At 42.0% G+C, this 22,950-nt stretch overlaps 1 protein-coding gene across 1 annotated transcript in view; it reads right to left on the bottom strand.

Moving 5' to 3' along the window:
- Window positions 1-22,950, bottom strand: part of ARID5B (AT-rich interaction domain 5B) — a 122,099-nt gene that overhangs the window by 12,707 nt on the left and 86,442 nt on the right. The window contains 3 exon segments of the mRNA XM_075757911.1: window positions 9,672-9,769; window positions 17,443-17,495; window positions 19,865-20,073. Of these exon segments, the coding sequence (XP_075614026.1) occupies window positions 9,672-9,769; window positions 17,443-17,495; window positions 19,865-20,073 (360 nt within the window).

Here is a 22,950-nt window from a genome sequence, read left to right as displayed (position 1 = left end):
AAGCAGCCGGCTTAGCCAATTTAAGGTCAATATTGCCCAACACAGGAAGAATGCGATCTGCTGCTGGCCAAATAGTTTAGCAGAATGTGACATGTCTGAAACCAACACAAGATATGTATTTTTTTTCCCCCTCAAATATTTGCAGCGCAGGTAAGATTTAATCAATCTTTGCGCAAGGAGAGGTAAAGACGATGTCCAAAAGAACGGAGCTGGATACCTCGAATGTATCGTACTTTGGAAACAACCACCACGTTTTCAGTTGCTTTGAGCTGTGGCTGTATTTCACGGCCAGAGGGAAGTATCAAAGTATTCATAAAAAAGGAAAAGAGGGGGAATATTTTGTGGTCTAAAGAATATTTACTTGTAAAGCCTGTGAGGAGACCAAATAAAAGGGTCTTTATCATGATCAAGATTCCAATATTAAGATTAATAAAATGTATTATTTATAAGTCAATTTACATAAATAGAATATGTAAGCACTAGTGTATTAAAAAAATCTTTCCACAGGCAGCAGATTTTAGCAGCATGAGGGTTTTTTTTTTTTTTTTTTTCCTGGAATAATACAAGAATAACATTTTCCAGCCAAGAGCAGAAACAGTAGGGGAGTCTTTGCTATCACAGGGCTTCTTATTAAATTCAGTCACTGTGAAAAGCCAGTCTTTTTTTTTTTTTTTTTTTTAAATAAAGACAACTTAAAATCAATACAAGTTAGATTAACAAATCAGTACTATACTAATCCTGATTTATTACAATCGGCAATATTAAGTAATAATCACGTATAAACTGCTACTCAAAAAAAGATTTTGCTTTACTAAGTCCTGAATTAAATAATGGTGCAGAGTGTACTGAGTTTTTAGATCTGCATCATCTGATATTATGAAAAATTCAATGTACTTCTCTGCAGCAGATGTCAGAGGTCAGCAAATCTATTACAGTAATGTAAGTAATCTGGCTTTCTGCCAACCTTTTTTTAAAAAACACTGAAGCAGATAATTTTATATTTACAAATTCTAAAATCCTCCAGGGACTGAATCTCTTTCCCAACAAAAAGCAGAAACTTCACATTAGAGAAATGTATTTCACAGTATATCAAACATGTCTTCATCATTAGCATTTCATAAAAAGAAAAAAAAAAAAGCCCTTAATCTTTATTAGTCAACATTTTTTTTTTCCCAGCTACAGAGCTAACAATACAAGATCTCATCTGAGCCAGTAACCACTACATTTTCATGTATTGATTATGCAGAATGAACGACTTTTTTTGGCCCGACTCAGCTTCACGGGACACATGAGAGCACATCTATTTATAGACATGATAAAAAAAAGAGTTACAATAATGCAAAGGATCTGACCAGCCCAGAAAGAGGAAGGAAATTAAATGTTAAGGCTGCCAGTTTCCTCTTTAATTCTCCCCACTGTGTGTGGATATGATGGGGCTCTCGGGCCTGGGAGGAACCATATGCCCAGGACACTCAGGGCGAAGGAGGGAAGGAGGCAGTTCAGCACAACCCCTACAATATTTTTTCTATCGCTTGTTTCAGTGTTTATTTTTGTTTTCTTTCTGGCAGAATAAAATATTCCAGCACGTCTCCCATTGACATCATCTCGCTTTCTCAAGGGCTCCAAGCCCAACACAAAACACTGTGCAATGGAGGCTCTCAGCCACAAGAATAATCTTGGAAGGATTTAAAATATCAAAGTCCATTCCTTGGGAGATGCTGCCCCATTCCCAGGCTTGGCCAGAAGCTTAAGGAGGTTGAGTGCAACGGGAATGGAAGAAGATTTAAATCTGTCCCACCAAATGAATACAGCCACCGGTTAACCCGTGGAACTCATTGCCAATGGATATTTTGGGGCCAAGGGATTAGTGAGATTACGCAGGGATTAGATGCTAATGTAAATCATGAGAACATTAAGCTCTTAGAGTTTCAAAAACACTGAAAAGGGACAGGCAATAAATCCCTTTACTGGTAGGAGTTTGGGAAACGTTTCCCTCCTGGGCATATTATGCCACAGCAGCTCTTGCTCCTTCCTCTGAAGGCACTGGGGGGCGAGATGGCCGGTCTGCCTGGTTCAGCAGGGCAACCATCTGGTTTGATAGGTCCTCACGGCAGCTGGGCAGAGCTGCCCACAGCCCTGCAGCCAGAGGGTCTGAACACAGGGCCAGGACGAGTAGTCACGGAGCTGGGGCAGCTCAGGGTGGCTCCAGCGACAGCCCCCGCAGTGCAAAGGGGTCCCTATTGCTAACCTCAGTGAGAGAAACCTGATTCTTGTTCCCTAGAAAGGAAGTTGTTTTAAGGGATCAGCAGGAATGTCCAAGCTCTGATCCCAAAAGAAGTCTTGTCTCTTTTGCCCTGATGCTCTTCAAAACGGATACAATCTTGGAGCAATGCAGTCATGGTAAGCACAGGAAACAAGCCACCTTCAACAGCAGTCAGCAGGAGGCAGCTCTTCTGGGTGCCAGCAACAAATTCCCAGCAGAGTGGAGGGGAGAAGAATAACCCAAATTCTAAGGTTTCAGCCTGTTTTCCAAAATGGGAATATAAAATACATTGAGGAAATCAAGCAGTGCATTCCTCTAGCCCGATTTCCCTGGACCGCATTGTACAGTCCAGGAGTTACGAAAGCAAGCCTCGTGTGCTTTTGTGCAGAACGCAATAGCAATAGGATTATTTGCATTTGTCTGAAGTACAAAACTGGCACGTATTTTATCAGCAAAGACAAAATATGCTTGAGTTCAATTTTCTTCCCAAAGAACTTTCCTTCCTTAAAGAAATGGCTCTTTCATCCTTTCATCAACAACTTTTCTCACAGCCCACTGGGAGTGCTGGTGGGTAATGAGAATGGCTCACTGCTGAAAGGTGGGAACTGCGCTGCTGTAAGAGAATTCAAAGACACTTTGTTTTACGTAAACTGGAAATTAGTGACATTACAAACACAGCTGTTGATTTAGCCGCACAGCCAGGCAAGGGAAGCTCAGGCACTCTCGATCCTACGACTCAGCAGGGGGAGATGAACAACCCCAGTCTTTTACCTTCGGTGCAGATTTACTACTGCATGGGAAAGATTCAAAGGAAGGGTGACGGGGACAGAGCAGCTTCCCCAGGTCACTACTAAAATTGCTACAAGCGTCTCTTTTGGCCACAGTCATAATTTCTGCCTCTAAAGGCAGACATGCATTTTGTTCGGTAGGTCCATATAGTCCCTGCAATGCTTGGTCCCTATGCTCAGGACAAGCTTACAGATGCCACTTCACATTGCCCGTGGGGTACAGGTCTCCTGGAGGGACTCCAAAGTCCTGCTGACCCTCCCTGGGAGCTCTGAGCAACATCTCCATTACAACATTGAACAAACTAGGCGCAACCCCTGCCATATTAGCAAAGTCCTGCAGTAAAGTACAAGGCGGAGATTCCCGGCAGACCTGGGGTATCTGAGGGGAAAGATCTTACTCTCCACCCCGGTGCTGCTCCTGCAAAGGAGAACGGCGCATCTCCCATCACGCAGCACCCTCCTGGGGTGACTCAGCTCCCAGGAAGGAAAAGGGGCTTGTCCTCTGGCGCAGAGCCTGTCCCTACTCCTGGATGCCAAGAAATGAGGTTATCACGCAAGACACACTTTACCCGATGTTGACCACCCAGCTCAGCTGCTAGGAGTGCCTGGACCCCAAGAGCATTGGGCACACTGCACAGCCTCAGCACCTGGTACGCTTCGACACACGTGTACGGCGGGCATGTCTGGGAAGTTCCCTCTGCTTGGGGAATAACCTGCCCGGGAGCACTGGGTAGCGCACGGCATCCCCCAATTCTGCTGGGACTAACTCCTGGGGGGAAAGAAGGATGTGGCTGGGAAAGCAATTCCCCGCGAGGAGGGAGAGCATCTGTTTCCATGCACTGGAAGGCAGTGCCCGACTGCCCAGCACTCTGGCACCCAAGGACTCCCGCTGACTGTAGTGCTGGCCAGTAAGTCTCTGAGGCTGAAAACCCAGAAATTTTGAAAACACTGTGTGTTCTCAGATGTTTTGAATGGACAGCTAAGGATCTGTTTTAATGGTAAACAATTACATTCCTCTGTCATCTGATACTTTTTAAATTTGGGGGAGAGGGGAAGCTTTCTGAATTTTCAATAGTTCCTTTGTTAAAGCATCTGTTACTCACATAATTGAAAAGATGTTTGTTCAGTGGTATGCTTGAGAGTACAGTTATTTAATCTTAATGATAAAGCCCTGAGGGCAGAAAATCATAAGTAGAAACCTCTTGTTATTTATCAAAAAGAAAAAAAACCAAACCAAAAACCCAGGAAAAGAAAGAGAGAACTGAGACACCTCATCTATCTTCAGGCTTAAATTTGTGCTTGATGGAAAACTATTGAGACAATTTGCAACTTGTGAAGTTTTCTGGGGGTCTGGAACTAGCTGAAGTGGGAGGGGGGGCAGGAAAGCGGGGTGAAGGCAAAAATAAAACAACCGAGTTAGTACGACAAGAAAAAACTGCTGCCTGGCAAGTTTTTTTGGGTCAAACAAAGAGCTAGCTGTAGTTTACAGCATGACATAACATTTGATTAAGTTTTGCCTGAGGATGTTTTCACACTTAACAGTGTAAATCAAAACCTTCTATTAATTACAATGTGTATTAAAAGATAACCATAAGCATTTTCATGTAGATGCTATTCTAGCCTCCTATTTTTTGTTCCTTCTAAAAGATTGGCTGCTATTTCCTACAAAACTCCACTGAAATGCTTACACATTACCAAAGTTATCCAAACGCTTTAACAAAACCAAACAGCATTTGCATGGAACGCGGGGCTCTCCTGCATATTGAATTACTGCACAATATCCTTAGGGTAGAGAGACTTTACGGCTGTTAAAGGGAAACCATGTAAGGGACTTATTTTGACCCGCCTTGTGTTTCTGATAATATATAATATTTATGCAAGCAACTTAGAAAAATGGTACGGGCTCTGAATTGCACAAGACACTGTATCTCCTGGGGTTTAGACCCCTGGTGAGGGACAGATATGCAGGGTACTCTGCAAGTGCCCAGGGGCCACATGCATAGCCAGAATAAAACCCTCTGCAGGTCTGTGTCCAAAGTGTGGGCACAGCCACCTTGCTGAATTGTGAAAAACCACGACCTGCTCTGGGGACCCATCTCACCACCAGCTCCTCATCAAGTCCTGGATGGTTGTGGCTCTGCAGAACACTTTCTCACTCAGCTGCCTCAATTTGATGAGATCGTGAAGCCTAATAAACCCCCCTCTAGCTGGGTTTGACCAGGACAGTCTGGTTTTCGAGGTGCTAGCGACTTGTGAGGGCTAGGATATGAGACACACTGCTGAAGAGCAGGACATGGCCTGTGGGATGTTCTGGGTCCATCCCTGCTGGAGACCCCTAGGGAACCAGGCTCCCCGCAGCACCCGAAGAGGCTGGGAGGGCTCCTGCTCTATGGGGCCATCCCGCTGCCTGCCACGACACCTTCTAACACCGACATGCCTGTCCACCAAAGCAGCCAAGGAGTGTCACTGCATGCTGTTGCACACCACAATTCCCCACGTGTACAATTCCCATACGTGTTTGTGCGCAGCTCGTGCACAAGGCTTGCTTTGGAGGAAACCAAGACGAATCACAGCCAGACTTGGAGGCAGAAAAAGGCCCCAACAGACAATTGCTCATATTTTTGTTTTGTTCAATGCCTTTTATTGGGAACTTTATATACCTTACAAAATAGCAGGTTGGGCTTTTTGGTTTGGGTTTTTTTTTTGGGGGGGGGGGGGGGAGGGGTGGTGTTGGTGTAATATTTATGAAAAATCCCTATCCACGTCACCAGCACTGCAGAAACACAGCCTATCGTTCACACCGGAAAACTAAAGCTGCCGATCACGTGTTTTGTGTAAAAGCGAAAGAAACCTCAAACCCTGCATGTGAAAACCACATCTGCATTATTAGGGGAAGGCAGCATGGAGGAGAGTATTTTGCAGAAAAGTAGCCGTTTCTGAGGGTTTCTTGATAAGAGAGAGATGCAGGGTACTGACAAGGGCTGCAGGAGTTTCACAGAAAAGGTTCAGGCTGAATCAGCTAATACCAACCACACACGCCTCTAGCCTCTAGCTTTCTGTCATCATGCAAAGTAAGTGCATTAAAGGAGCACGAACGAAGAAAGTAACGACCAAAACAACAACCCATAAGCTCTGTACGGTCCAAGTCGTGCACACATCAACAGCCCCACGATGGGAAAACATTAATGCTTTTTATATTGGTAATCATCTGTAACATGAGCAATTAAGTACAGTACTAATGGACTATAGCCAAGAGCCTGGTACTAATATTAAAAACTGACAGAGATGAATAGGTTTGGAAGGAAAACTAGGCTGACAAAGACATTTTTATGAAGTGCTTGGGCCTATTTGGAATAACCCAATCAGAGGCAGGTTCAGACCAGCCATGCCTACAGTGACAATAACGCATTCATTGGCATTATACGATGCCTGCTATGCTTTAAATAAAAACAGCCATTGCTTCTGCTCAGCAACCTGCACTTCCATTATTATACTCATTAATAAAACAAAAGTTGTCTAACTAATATACAAATAACACTTACTGAAACACTGGCAGCCTCGCCTTGTTTTAAAATGAAACCAGTTACTGGAAACACAAACCGTACTACATGAAAAATGAATCAGTTGATAACGCACACAAAATCTTTCTTTCCCTTCTACCAGGGAAACAAAGCAAACACTGCACTGACCGAAGCACTCTGCCTTCCTACAGCACCAGCAGCAGCAACCACCACAACCCCTGCTCCAAACAGGGGGGCATGGAGAGGGGAGCAAAGTATTCCTCACAGCCTTTAAATTTGGCTTTGTTTCAGCTTTTGCCATCCTTGGTACCATGAGTCTGCAGCAACACGCTGGCTTTTTAGAGGTTATAGACACCTTTTGAGAAAAGCAACATTTTTCCATGGAATTTGCTAGACAGAGAGGCAATTCTGACCTCTCCATTTCTTGGTTGTTTTTTTCTTTTTTTTTTTCTTCTTTTTTTCTTTTTGTCCTTTAAAGTTGCGTGTGAAGCTCCACCTTGCAGAGGGGAACTTGGAGAGGGCAGGAGGATGGGATGCAGTACCTCCTGAATGGGACATACGTGCCATGCCACTCCTCAGCATCCTAAGGATGTCACTGAAAGGTTGCTGCCATGTAAGCAGCTTTGATATGTTAAAGCCGGTGCAAACAGCTAGTAGCTTCTCTGTCATCTTGGAAGAAAGCTAGTTAACACAACACGGATGCCCTTGAGATCCAGTTGTAGAGATGAACGGCAAGGCTAAGTCAAACAGCAGCAGGATTAGCGAAGTCAGGGAACTGCCCGTTCTGCCTCCAGTAAGCAAGGAAAGGCCAGTGGGATTCAGAAAGGAAAAATCATGAGGTTTATTCAGCATTTACTTCCCAGCTTAATTCAATTTCCAGTTTAGCTTTACAGCTCACCTTCAAGTTAGAAAACGTCTGTGTGTCCTGAATCATGAATGTGTATTCCTGCACTGCAGTTCTAGTTTTAGATTAAATGTCATCTGAGCACTATGGCTATAAATGAGCATTACATTTACAGGTGCTGTAGTTAGAATTACCAGCTGAAACAAACCATGACAATTTCATTTATGTTTTTCCAAGTCTGAGGCTTAATACAGCTTTCCTGTGGTAGGGGGAAAAAAAGAAGTGTCTAACACTAGAAATCTAGAGATCAGACCAGTCACTGAGATTTTTTGTATACACGTTTTGGTTTTTCAGATCAGATTTGGTAAAGTATATTTTAGGTAAACTCGGGGCTAACCTAAAAATCCTGCAAGATTTTTTCTCCAAATGCCATCTTTTGACAGCTTGCCAGAGACCTGGAAAATAGGTGCTGCCTCATATCAGACCTCATCCAGAACTCCACAACAGACTGGCATCCAAAACCTCAGATTTGAGCTCTTTGGTGTGCTAAGACCAATCTAACCATAAACTAAAAGACTCCCTCCTCAGACTGGCTCAAGGCAAGCTGAACTGCTTTTGGGTAGCCTGGAAAGGCTTTTCAATCTTGAAAGCATCATGAATCTGCTCCAGGTTTTCTAGTGAGCACAATGGGCTTTGTGGCACTTTGTAGCATACCCCTGAGTAGCTGCTGAGTAAGTCACACCGACAAGTCTCTATGCATCAAAAAGGAGTGCAATCTAAGGGTTTTGCATGTAAAAAAATAAACCACTAGCATGAAAGCAGAAAAGAGAGACAGAGGTTCATGGCGTATTTGTGAATGGCTCATTTATTTTTCCAGAACGACAACAGACGCGCTCTCTCGGTGACTCTAGGATTTCAACATAGAGCCCAGCAATGCCCTGTGCAACCTAAGCCCGCAGAGACCTGACTCTCATGCGTGCCTGGATCTCCTCTGTCAAATAAACATCCTACAAAGCACATCTGGTGGAAGACCCAGACTGCCCATCTGAAACCCATCAGCTGACCCGGGTGCAAGAGGAAGCCCTGAGCCTCTTGGGGCTGTAAGGATGGAAGGGAAGAGCCAAATACCCACTATCTGATGAGTCAACGATGTATAACATTTGCAACGCAAAGGCAGGGAAAAGCCCTGTCTGATGTGCACAGCAACTCACTCAATTTGCTCTGCTGCTTGGCTCAATCTCCAGGAAGTTTCTAACTTCTTAGTGCACCCAAGTCCTTATGTTGGAGATGTCTCCTGTAAATGAGGGTGATCAACCTCCCCCTCCATGAGGAGGGCAGCATCTCCCTCGGAGTGGCCAATACATAAGGCATTAAAAGAAGGTGACAAACTGCCCTCTGAGCACAGCTCTGCTGTGCTGCCTTGTGCACAGGCAAATACAATCTCTTCCTGACCCCAGCAAAGTAACTTGTTTATGCCCAGGAACAAGAGACTGGACTTTCCTTATCTGAGCCTGAAATTGCAGAGCTTTTCTTAACATTTGCTTGTCTAAGAAAAAAAAAGAAAAAAGAAAGGAAAAAAAAGAAAAAAAAAGAAAAAAAAGAGAGTTGTTTCTAAAAACTATACTAAACCAAAACAACATTCCAGCTCCAGCATTTATTCAATGCGTGCTGGCTTCACAAGCCCTGGACGTTATTATCTACATGGGAAGAATAAGAAATCAACAGTTCTGACCAGCAACAATGGCTGCAGAGAAAGAGTGTTTGGCAGCAGCTCGCAGGCAGGGAGGAGGGAAGGAATGCAATGAAGAAGAGGAATGCAACGCTCTGCATAACCTACAACATTAACAGCACCCTGCATTGTGGGCCACCCCATTATTTTGATCACAATCACAATTTGCTTAATTGGTATTCCTAAAAAACAACAGAAGACAAGTGTTTGCATCAATTAGCTGTCGTTTCTTATTTTTCTTTGGGTATGTTTTGCTCAATTTTTCAGGTTCTTTAACCGGAAAGCTGTTGTAAAAATTAAAATATGTACCAAAGAAAAATTCGATGCTTGTTTTATTTATTTAGTCACTGTGGACATACACTCTGGTTTAAATTACAATGGATTATCTGACTAAACTGTTGGGGGAATATTTACTATATCTTTAAGAAGCCTCTCTCTCTTTCTCTAATTCTTTATAAAACGCTTTGAAGGCTCTCCAAATTAATTTTTTCATTATTAAACAAGCATTTCAGATTTGTTATCTTACCTTTCATAATGTCTGCGAGTACATGTAGCAGCACTTGTGCTTCCAGGGTTACCACCTAATTCATCATAAATATGTTTCCATTGTCGACGGGCTGTTATCTGTAAAAATGGCAATGGAAAATTTAATCTTGCATCTTTACAGATTCTACAGCGTTTGCGTTCACAACAACAAATGCATGTGTGACACTTTCAGAACAGCATGTACTACAAGCACTATAAAAGCCCCTACAGAATATATAGAGTGCACAGAGCTTTTGGTATCTTTTTTTTTTTTTTAAGTTAACACTATGTCTATTTTTTTTCTCTCTAAAATGGAGTGATCTGACTGATTCATTATCAAGTCACAAGCAATACGGCCTCACAAAAGAGAATCTCAATCAATATAGGGTCATTAACCATCAGAAGTTATGCAGACAAATCCCACGGTGAATTATGAAAATGAAGCTCAAACCATACTCAGCACAAATAATGATTACATAGTTATTTTAACTGAATTAGAGAAAATAAATCTGCTGCAAAACCCAAATCCACTACAGAATTCTGTAAATCCACAAAAGCATAGTCTGTAACTCTATATGTTACAAGCTGTTTATTTTTATCCATTTATGTCAGTAAAATATATAGATCAAATAGTAATGAAATCTTAACATACTCCAATGTTAATATTTGAGCTATGTACTTTATTGGACCATGCTGATGAAAATAAACATCTTGTAACATATTGAGTTGCATACCATGGTTCTGGTTTTTTGTACAGAAATTAGGATTATACAGAATAACAGATGGAAGACCTGGCAAAAGAATTGTTTCTGAATACCACTTCATTATTTTATATATTCGGCTATATTTGAAACAGGAAGAAAAACAGGAATAGGACAAGCACAACAGATCACTCTCTTTTGCCTGCAGCTCATAAAGAAGGCCAGTGGAAAACTGTGGGGACAATTTGGGGAGAATTTTGTCATTTTCTGTGGAATGCTGTGGATTTTAATATATTCAGCCCTGGAGGCTTCTTCGGAGTTACCCACAGAGCAGTCAATGGCGTTTACTGAGGAGCTAAAGGCAGCAATCAGAAGAAAACAAATATTACAACTTGCAATCTGAGGCCTGTAATTGTAATCTAAACAAGAGGAGATAGCTACCGTCATTAAATATTACAGGGTAAGAGGTGTTTCTTTTTCGTTCAATATAAGAGGAATATCTTTCCTTTGCAGAAATTATTCTCCAAAGCTAAAGGCATGGCTGGAGACTTATCATTTGATAATGTTACAATTTATTCAAGTTTATTGTTTGCACCGTTCTCCTTAGAAAACATCAGCATCTCCAACTCACTATTAGCACCTGTACATAGTTCGCACCTATAGATAAAGGGAGTATTTTATCTTAAACCTTATTTAAAGCAAAACCTTATTTAAAAATGACTGCATTGACTAATTTTATTTTCTGTCTTCTGTAACCAACCCAAAGACCACAGGCACAAGAGAAAGACTGCAATTCAAGCATAAACTCGGCACAAACAAATTATTTAAATACAAATCAAACACTCATCTGAGGATAAGGTTCATTTTAGAGTCTATTTTGTTTAAGTTCTTACGTTGTCTCTTCCCCAGGCTACGCACACTTCTACCTATTATTATTACTAAAGAGCTTGAAGAACTGGAGTCCTAATGAGCCATAAAAGAACATCACCTCCTGAGACTACAAACGGATGCTCTCTCTGCAACCTAAAAGGTCAAAAAAGAGTCGGACCAAGTACCCTTCTGGGGAGGAAAGCCTGGATGAGAAGCTGCCTCTTCCCTGCCTCCCACACCTATTGCACTGGTCCCCGGGCCAGGCAAAAGACAGAGGCATGGCCAGACAGCCCTTGCCTTCTGGTAGCTCCCAGAAATCACCGATCCTCTGAGGACTGCTGCATGTGGCTTCATATTAAATCAAGTCTCTGGCAGCCTCACAGACGTGGGGAACAACGATGCACAAAGCCAATCTGGGGCCTGTGCTCTGGCCCTCTGGCAAGCACAGCCTGGCTGGCTTGCAAGGCTGTGGGCCAGGACTTGATGCTTTGGCTAAGTACAGCGATGCTGTGCAGAAGCTATAAACGAAAGCAAAGGATTAGTCAGCAAGAGGACTACTGCAAGTCCCCTTTCTAAACATCCCGATGTGACTAAGCAGCATGGCCTCCATTTTCAAAAGGAAAATGTTAACCTCAGAGCCCAAGTCTCATTAACTATGAGGTGACTCAAGAGTCGATACTGAAGCTGGAACAACAGTAAACGCAATCAGCTTTAAGGGGAAAAGGGAATCCCTTTGAAATCCCTGTATCATTTTGGTGTCTCTTTCCTTTATGCTGCTTAGAATAATAGTATTTATGCAAACATTTGCCCAACTTTATCCAATTCTTCCTCTGCAACGGACCAGAACTCCTTGGCCGTTAGCAGAGTTGTGCCCTCCCACGTACAGAGCTAAGTTTAAATTTGACATTCCCGGAAACAATTGCTATTCTAACAAAGACTGGGGTTGAGTTTTCCCCTGCTCCGGAAAGTTTAGTTTTTATGCTTAATAAACCCCAAAGTAACTGATAAATTATATCCTTAAACAATCTGAACAGAACACTGCACTGTGGAAACGTCACAGTTGTCACGCAGGGCAGCACTGCTCAAGCTGGATGCTCATGCTGGCCACATCCAAACCCAGGACTGCTTTCTCCTCTCATACAAGTCCCTCCCAGCCACCCCAGTGACTAGGAGCTTCCTGAGGAGCCTGGAAAGGGCAGTGCTTGGCAATGCTTTGCTTACGGTTGCTGGTCCTACCAAAAATGCCTGCCTTGGCTGCTTTTACACAGCGGATTTAACTCTGAAAGGGCTCACATGTGCTCCTGGTTAGTGACGTGTCCATGACGGGGCATGTGAGGAACAGAAAGGCAGATAACAAAAGGTATGAAAATGGTAAAATATTTTGGCTGCCTGGGCTGGGAATTTCCCATACACATTCAGCAGCAAAGTGTTGGTTTTTTTCAAGGGCATGGAGCTATAGTGGTGTAAGACAACCAAGACCTTGCAAAAGCTTTAACAAATGTCCTGAGCACTTTCATTTCACACCTTTGATTAATTTAGCTTCAGTTTCTTGGTGTAAGTTGACCCACTCCAGTAGAAAACATACAGAAGACAAAGAACTTTTGCTGCTTTAGTATTCCAATTTGTTTTTCCCTACTCCTACCAGTATATACATCCCTCGCAGTGCCTGCCACATTTCTAGAAGTGCAGGATGTGCCAGGCTCACCCATTAACCAAGGCAATTGCACAGGGCTATCTCATCTCCAACGGCTTCCCATTTCAATGCTGGTTTTAGTTTTAAAGTAGTCTTCTGGTTTGCAGACCCCTCTCACAATTTGCTCCAACCTACAGCTTCACAATCCTGGAGCCGGGCCCACTGGACGTCAGGAGCTTTGAAAACCTCCGTGACATCTTCCCCAGTCAGCAGAATTTGGAGTTAAGCAAGAGACTGGTCTGCCCAGGGACCTGAGAGCAGATCTGCTCTGGTTCCTACAAGCACAGTATTAGGCAGTGACTGGTACTCAAGAACAACCAAATAAAACCAATGATCTTATCTATTAAAGTAGAGGACTGTTTATACACATGCTTTTAATGGTGTCTTCTGCTTTGGGAAATCTTACGGTCTTCTGCACTGCAATCCCAGCTCCCTTCCTCATGAAAAGGCTTCTCGCTAATTTTCTGCTGCAACTCTAATGGAGGATTTTCTGGTCACGGTACGTGATGTTCACAATGCTTTTCAAAACAGAGCCCTGGGTATTAGCTCTGGATGAAACAAACCCAGGTAGCTTTGCATTCCACTCATATATCAGGTTCTTTGGGCCTGCCCAGATGCAGGACTGCTGTACTTGTCAATCATTAATTTTTAAAAACTAAAGCACTTTATTGTGGCACCCAGGAGGCACCAGCTAAATGGGATCCCACCGACCTTTGGCAAAATTCAAGCTGCTACACATCAAAGGTTAAACTACGCCTAGTTTTCTTTTGACCCTTTATCTTTCTAAGACATCTCCAAGTAGAGTCCATTCAGCACCACAGCCTTCTGCAAACATGCCAAGGCACTCCTTTTGTGTTGGCTCAAAAGGAAAAATGCCACTTCATGACTTGCCAAGGACAACTCTTTAGATAAGTCCTGGAAGTTTCCCATCTATGAGCATCTGCACCTTTTACTCACTTGACTTAGGGTGACTGAGAAAATTCCAGGCAATGGCTGTTAAATGCCACTGCAGCTGAGCCCCCTAGAACGTGACATTGTTTTGTATTTCATCCAGGGATTTGAGGACATTTTAAATCATTCATACTGTGAAGGTCTGCTATACAGAGTGCTTTCCAATACACTCTCCTATTATTAGTAACAAAGATGCTCATTTCATGTATCTTTGTTTAAGAGAAACATGATCCCACCAACTCCAGAGAGACAGCTTCATCTGTTAAGGACTTAAACCAATTGGTACGGGTTGCTATTTTTATTAAGCCTGTATTATGTCCAACAAGAAGTACATGGGAGTGTGGTATTACACAGTTATAGATGACAACTAACTAAGAATTAGTAGTCAAACAGATAATGGACAGATGAGAAATGACCCTTGCAAGTACTCTAACTGGAGAGCCCTTAAATACGACACATGACACACAATCATGACTTGCCACTACTCGATATCCTGTATGTATATGCTGTATGTACAGGTAATACTCCTTGTCAAGCCTCACTGGATCCCTTCCAGCCCATGATACATGACAATAAAGGAAAGCCAGATGGCTAAGAAAATTGTTCTCTGCACCTCAAATCCACTCCCTGGCTGTTTTCACTCGCTTAGATCCTTAACCGACAGACTGGACTCAGAGGTCTTGCACTGTTCTGTGAATCGGGGCAGAAGCTGGAAAACACCGTACATAATCTCTGCTTGTTTCTCAAAGATGTTTTTAAAGCCCCATCGAAGCATCTATACATGGACAAGGTGGAAATTGAAAATGGGCTGACTATCATTGTTCTGCCAAACAAAAGGATGTAAAGTTTGCAACTGCTTTAACTGGGAAAGTTTCTACACCTACTAGTAAAAAACTAGTCACCTGACCACTCGTAAGTTTCCCTATGTGACTTTAACCAATCTTTTGTTTCCTGTTCATAAAATGTCTGTCACATGCTGAAGCCAAATATCTACTTTTAAATATTCTTTTCTTTACAATACTTCCAAGAGAAAAGACCCATTTCTATCTCAATGCACAAACCAGAAACTTGTGAAATCTTAAAATAAGTTAAAGATGATGAAGCCTTTATAACAGACAAATGACTTGTTCAGGTCAGATGGAAGGGTCCATACATATAAATGGGTATTAATCAGGGCAGGTTCAAGAAAGCCTTTGCTCTGCACATGGCTTCTCATCAATAGATATTGCCACTGTACGTATGAGTGGTGGATTCTGGTTGTCTGGTCATGAATTACAGCACTCACTCAACATTTCTACACCTAAGTAGACCTGCCTAAGATTCTGGAACTGCTACTGAGGTCCGTGTCACCCCAGTCATCCACTGCCTTGCTGAAAAATGAAACATGAATCAAACGCAAAAGCGTCTTAGCAATGCTCGTCATGATAAAATAGACACAAGCAAATGCAGCTTGGCAAACTCAATGACTATCAACTGGCCATAAAATAATAAACCCCAGGGTGTGCACAGGTCAAAGTATTGCAACAGCTATCGGTTTAACATTCAAGCAATGTAAAGCAAAGGCAGATCTGTATTGAGGATGAGACTGTTAACAGAAGAGAATGAGGTCAAGAAACCTCACGCTCTACGTACAACTTAAACTACAACACAACGGTCTTCCCAACTTCAGCTCTTCTGCTGAGAGCACAGATGCCACTCACATCATATAAACAGGATCAGGCCCATCACTTCAGCCAGAGTCACTCTCAAACCAAAGCTGGGCTCCCAGGTATGTCGGAGGGTGTGAGCTATGCTTGCCTTGCCATTTACTGACCAGCAAGCAATAGTTTCTTCTCTATGAATAATAAGCACCACTCTTTACTTTTTCATCAAAGGTGACAAATGGCCATAAACAACAGAGAACATCTGTCACTGACAAAAGGACAGGAGCTTTGAGACAAGGGTGGACTGATGCTACTCTGGATGACATTCTCACGTATGTGATCCTGCCCCTCTGATCCCCTCACATTTCTGCTACCATTGGTAGACCTGGCTCTCTGGCCTCGTGTCCACAAACTCGCCACCCTATTCCTGGCTCTGTCCCAGGCACGGAGATTCAACCTCCTCCAGCATCTCTAAATCCATCCCTCTCATTCTGGCACTAAAACTCAGCTCTCTGCAGCAAGCCACCACTCTGGCATCCCTGCTTCGATACTCGGTCCCTTCAAGCAGATCTGAAACGTTGCTGTGAAAATGGCCCACCTCCCTGAGCACTCTGAACACGCCGTTCTCCTTTCCATCTCCCTCCCGGCCTTCCCTTGCACTCTGGATCAAGTTCAAGATTTTAGCCCTCATTTTCATTGCACTTTACAACTCGTGGCAATTACTGATGGCTCATAATTGCTGTAACAATCTATCTATGGTAGCTATTCATTCATATATAACCCATGAGCACACCTACACACACCCCTGTACATAAGCATAGTATGTGCTGATTAATGAAAGATAGAGGAACAATAAAAACAACAAAATCAAGCTTATATTTCTGTTGAGAAGGTTAGATTTCATGTTTCACAAAATCCCAGCCACACCCATGCTAATGAACCCGGGCTGCTGATTTACAGAACAATACGCCTTATTGTATGGAAAGAAAACAGTGAGTTTTGTATTTTGGTTCAAAAGACTTTCAGTTTCTTGATAGTGCATTTCTTCTTGTCATTTCTCTACAGCACAGATATGTCCCAGATTACTTCGTAAACAAAGCAAAAATAATTTCTTTCATCCAACTGCGGCAGGAACTGAACAACTTAATCTGATCATTGTGTGCAAAGAAAATATTTCCAGTGACGACATCTTCCTATGTCAATTGGTTTTTATTACAGATGTCATCTCGATGTGCCATATTAATGCAGCTCTTTCTTCTCATTTCAAGATTTTAATCTAAGTTTGTTGCTCTAATATTTTATTGGTTCAAAATACATGCTGTAAAATCCATGGCCATCAAATTTTCCTGTGAGCTAAAAATAAACTGCTCTCGTCAGATATGGTTAGCTGATAAAAAGTGTCAGAGACTTTTCTGAATTACTTTGATAACTTCCTGTTTATGCGGTACTGACCCTTGTCTAATAAAGATCTTTTACACTTGGAATAAGAGAAGATACTGCAGCATACTATTCCTTAATGGACAATGCTGATTACTTTTGAAAGCCTTTAATACATTTCCCATATTAGACATGAACAGATGTCAGGGATGTTGCCAAGTAAAATTTCTTTTATGCAATCTTGGCTTGTTGTACAATAATAGCCCTTTCTCAACATGGGAAAAAATTACAGACCCAACTAATTTCCTTGACAGGGAAGAGTTACATATGTTTTCCACTTGTAGTTTTTACGACAAGTTTACAATTTTGCCAAACCTGGAACTAATTGGGACCATTTCCAAAAATGGTCCAATAAACCCACAATGTGTACAGCTAGCCTAAAATGCAGCAAATGATTGTTTGCTTTTACTTTTTTTTTTTCTAACAGGGAAAAGTTAGATTGCACAATTATTTCATTTAAGTTACTTAAACACTTACTGTTTCATATCCTCCCAGTTTTTGAGCAGCTTGAAACATAGTCCAAAGGTTAACTGTTAGAGGGACAATAAGTATTTAGATAAGCATTGCATTAACCAACATATTTCAAAGAAATATAAATTAAACAGTTTTTAAAAAAGAAAAATAGAGAAAAAAGCTCACAGCCCCTGAAAAAGCTCCTGTGAAACATTTTCCAAAGAGGTATTTACATAATCTGAAGAGTAAATATTAGCCCATACCATATATATTTTTATTACATATAAGAGAACACACTTAGATTCCTTAACGGGACTGGAAAAATACACTGAGACAAAGGTAATAGGTTCATTTGACTTTGCTGATAAGAGGTATGTTATAATGACTGTAGCATGTTTCCATAACTTTGATAATAAAAATTACCCATTGGGAAGACTGTTGCTTTTAATTATTTGTTTAATACTGATTTCATTAGCAAGCAAGCATGAGCCACACACTGGCTCACAGAGAAAGCCTATTGATTAAACAACAATATCCAATATTTACTGCAGCTCAGATAATGGCCTCCATAATCAATAAACAATAAGCTGCCTTCTAACGGGTCCTGTGCGAATGAACCTGGGGGGAGCAGAAATGAAAATTATCATAATAATTATGGTATGAGTGGTTGTGCCTTGCCCATGGCTTGGGGTGGGAGGAACAGAGGCGACTCAATTCAAAAGATGTGCTGGGAGATGCTTGTTATTTCCCACAGAACTCCTCCCCTTGCACTTGCTTTTCACCCTGGCCCACTGCCCCATGGGGTCGCTGCTTGCTGCTAGTGTGTCGCATTTTATTTTATTTTATTTTTTATTTTTATTTTATTTTATATTTTAATTTTTATTTTACTTCCATTGCTAGAAGAAAAGCTGATGTCTCAGCTCTATGAAAGACCCATGCACTATTCCACCAACAAACAGGGATCCCCCCTAGACATACTACAAATACTTCAGGCCAGACTCGGCAATAACGCTGCAGATTACGGAGGACGGGTTCTCTTCCTCCGCAGGGGGATGCTCTGCTGTAGCGTACATAGTGCTTCTCCCCACTAACCTATTTATATTGGCAATGTTTGCACAAGTCTTGCCGGACAAATAGAGAGCCCCGTCCTGCAAACATTTCTGCTCTTCTCAGCATACTTACTCTTGGCATTTAAGTATTTGCTGGATCAGGCCCCTAATTCATAATGAATGTCAGGCAACTTTCAGTGTATTTCAGCTGAATGTTAGCAGAGGGCCCTACCCCCGGCAGGGAATTTGAGAAATAATACTTCACCTTGTCTTTCAAGCCCACCCTGTCCCCATGCTTGAGGGAGTGCAGAATAAAATGGGGGAAAAAAAATCCTCTCTTCAACAGAAAACGTTCTGAAAGCCTCATTGAACCTTGTACTGTTTCAAAGCTATCAAGAGCTTTGCTTAGGCCTTGATTTAATCTGAATCAATGCATAATGCAACGAAGCTGTTCATAGTACATTAATTTTACTTCCATTTCAAGCAGCCAGTTTTCAGACAAACACTGCAATCATTCGGAGTTATATAAGTTTATAATGGCTGCTGGAGGCCTGTTGCAATCAGTGCCAATTGCTATTAGGTATGTAAATTGTTATGTAAAACATACAGGTTTGACATTCTTCATCAAAATAACACATGGTTTTAATCTGGGAGATAAATTAGAGTAAATAATATTTCAATCCATGGAGCTTTCCCTTTAAGGAAATAAAGTATCATTCATTCTATAGATAAGGAGGAAAAATACCCCCATCTACACCTTTTGTCAGAAACTCTGAAAGATCAACACTGTGCTGCAATATTTATACAAAATTTAGTTCCCACTGTATCTTCTCCACCTACAATTGCTTTACAGATTGTGGCACTACAAACTGTACATGCCAAAGCAATTCTAAACATTGCATTCTGTTTTAAACAGATACAGTCTGGTTTTATATTCTCCAAAGTCAGTAATTTATTAACTATAAACACATTTCAGGGCTTAAAAATATTATCCCTTTTGTGCCTTTCTTGACCACCTTTAAATGTCTTCCTTTAATATTTGTCCTTTCATAAAGAACATCTGGGCACAATAAAGATACGTCATATTATTAACTCAGAAGAAAGGCATTACAGACACTGTAGATTTACAAAACAGAAAACTAGAGAGTTTTCAACATGCCTATTTCTAGTCATAATCAGCGGATTTAAACCTATAAATATCCAGCTTCCACCCCAGAAGGAAGAGATGCAAATCTAGGCATAAGACAGTGAAATGCCTGGACTGGAAAATGTGTAGATATAAACATGGTCCCCCCCATCCATAAGGCTTTAAAATAGGCTTCGTGTGCAAACGCTTTCTCCAGAGAAGCCAAACCATTCTAAAATGTCAACAGGAAAGTGAGAAAAAGGATACTTACTCTGCTTAAAACCTAAATAGGGTATTCGTTCAATTGGTGTTTTCCTTTCTTTCATATATTTATAAAGAGCCACAAGGAAAGCCTGCTCATCAGCTCTGCATTCTTCACCTACGGCAATCTTTGATTTATCCTCACTTGAGCCTTTTTTACAGTTGCTGTTGTTACTCTTGGGTTTGGGCAAAGCTGATTTAGCCTCACATTTTACCTGGGAAAAGAAAAGATGTCATATCAGATCTGGGTAACCTTTAATTTTCACTTAAGGAATAAATACCCTCTCCTAGCAGAATGGATTGTTGAAAAAATGAAGGCCAAACCATGCAACTGTGTTTGAGGGGAAACAAAGGAAGCTATTTATAGAGCTAAATGTCTTGTTCTGAATCTTAGTCACAACATTTTTAAATAGCCACATCTTTAAATCATTATAACCCATTGGTAATGCTCTCCAGATCTGCATTTTTATGACTATACATTGCTATGTCACAGACAGCTCCCATCTCTCACATACACTTGCCATTAGCAAGTCTAATAATAACCTTAGTTCCAGGATTGACACGGAGCATTGTCAACTCCCATAGACAACCCTTGGAGCTGAGGGTGCTCAGCCCATCGCAGGAACGCTCGGCAGCCAGCTCTGAAACGACACATTTTTCTCTCCTTTGGCCCACCAAAATAGATGCAAACCTTGGCAAGCCTTACCCAGGCAGAGCTCTCAGCACACCCGAGTGGAGGTTCTGCTGCAGCACGGACTTAAGTCAAGTGGGTTTGAGCATCTGCTTAAACTTAAGGACAGCCCTAACTATTCAGCAAAAGGAAGAGGCTGGTAGCTGGAGACTTTCCTGGTAGACACCGGCAGCCCCAACGCACGTGAGTCCCAGAGCTCCAGGTTCTACCACTGGCCTCCCCAGCAGACGTGTGCCAGTCGGGAAGTCAGCAAATTGGAGCCACTTTACCTCTCATCAGCATTCAAACATGGGAAAAAATATCCAGTGAGACCGGCTTAATCCTGCAGTCCTCCTGAAGATAATCCTCTCATTGAATCGAGCAAATTACAATTCGAGCATTCCCATAATTTATGTATACAAAAAACCCAAAAGAGCGGAACCTTGCAAACTAATGTTTAAAAGCTCTCCGTGACAAAGACAGGATCGATATATTTCCAGTGAAATACTGGAAATCTTCTAATACAAGGTAGTGGAGATGGTTACATATATTTTGGATTTGCACTGTCCCATCAATGCTTTTGAATGCTGTGAGGAGCGTTCTGGCAGCTCCATACTCCATCCAAGACACGTCCTTTGTGCTCCCAGAGGGAGCAAGGAGACTATAAGAGCATTTGGCATTTTAGGAGGACAGCAGAGGAGAGCCAGGTATCTCGCTGAACAGGAAGGCAGAAGCTCTTGGTCAAGTAAGCCATTGACTCTCCTTCACTCTCCTCACTTCTAAACCAGGTGCTACCTGGGCGCTTGTTGACATTCTGGAAGTGCGTGCTATGAAGAGCATTACGTAAGTGCTTCTAAACAAACAACAAACATATCATTGGAAAGACTGTGATATGCTTATTTTATCTCAATAAAGCTACCCTGTGTTCAGGTGCTGGGAAAGCAAAATCTTTTCTTTTATACTCTGCCAGGGTATTAATGTTGCAGAAAGCACTGGCTTAAGATTAGCTGCCTCCCTAGTTTTTCCATAGATGCTGGACAAAGCAATACTAGCTCCCAAGCAGAGGGGAGAAGTGGCCACAATTTTCCAAGGGAATCGATGCTGCTGAAAAATCTCCCTGTTGGACAATGCAGGGTACAGGCTTGCTCCTCCCAGGCAACGCAGCAGGGATGGGGAAATGGACTTCCTACGGGACTTTTCTTGACCAGTTACTGCTGAAGTATGTCCCCTGTACTCCTCCATATTCTCTGGTTACATGGTTCAAAGAGATATTGTCTTCCTACGGCCCAAGACACCATGCTTTGCCTTTTAGTAATAGATATGCTCATCGATTAAACTTCTGTAAAGATCCTGGGTTTCACCCAAAACTCAATGGAGCTAATGGGATTTTTTCCTTATTAAATGAACTTTGGATTTCTTCATCCATTTTTCAGTTCACAGCTGTAATCCCTTGAATTTTTTACTTTGGGTCCTTGCAAAATTATTTGACAGTTTCTCCTTATAAAGTTTGGATTACATTGTCATAATTTTCAATGCTATACCAAAGACTGGGTTAACAATCCCAATATGAACCCATGATTTCAATAAATTTAGGATTTTTAATTTGAGTTGCAAATCTATTGTGAGCTAAAACTGGGAACAATTTTTTAGTTTGGTCACCCACTTGCTAGGTAAAGTCAATCAACCAAACTTTTAAATGGATTTTCTTTTTCAAACTGGACAATTCAGAACTGTTTGCAAAGACAGCCTGGGCCCGAATGCTAAATGAAATCAAAGCTCACTGCTATGCAAGCAAACTAATGGCAAGGCATATTACTCCCAAGGATACAAATGGAAACAAGGAAAGGAACATTAAAAAAAACACCAGGAGTGAGAAAACCCCGTGTTACACACAACCTCCTTCCCTCCAGCGAACAGCAAAGTGACGTCAAAGCACCTGCAGAACTCCAACGTGCCCAAATACAACCGATGGACTCCAAGCAGTGTTAAGTTCAATGAAGCTTTGACGAAGGCTGCAGTGCTTCATCCGCTGAGCGTTCAAGGCACAAGCCTCACTTCTGGAACCTCCCCACTCTCTGACAGGAGATACGGATGAATGGCATGTCCAGTGAGTGATTAACGAGAACCAAAAGGGCCAAATACCATTCTGGGTAACACCGGTGTAAATCCAGCATAGGTGTATTGAAGTCCATCCGAGCGATGACAGATTTGCATCAGAAACAACCCTTCCCTCTCAAAACACGATTCTGAATCTTCCTAGAGGGCAAAGATCTGGAGGAAGGTCCTGAATGCAGAGTTTTGCTTGGCTCGGCTCTCTTTTCTGGTCTGCTCAGAAAGCCTCAATGACTCCATTATAAAGGGAGAGCTCAATTTCCACAGGAGGAGTTAAAGCTCTTTCATTGTAGCACCTCCACAATGAAACTGAG

This window comes from Balearica regulorum, chromosome 7 (genome assembly GCF_011004875.1).
Source record: "Balearica regulorum gibbericeps isolate bBalReg1 chromosome 7, bBalReg1.pri, whole genome shotgun sequence".
Classification (NCBI taxonomy): Eukaryota; Metazoa; Chordata; class Aves; order Gruiformes; family Gruidae; genus Balearica; species Balearica regulorum.
Note: the sequence above shows the minus strand (reverse complement) of the source record. Positions and strands in the feature narration are given on the sequence as shown.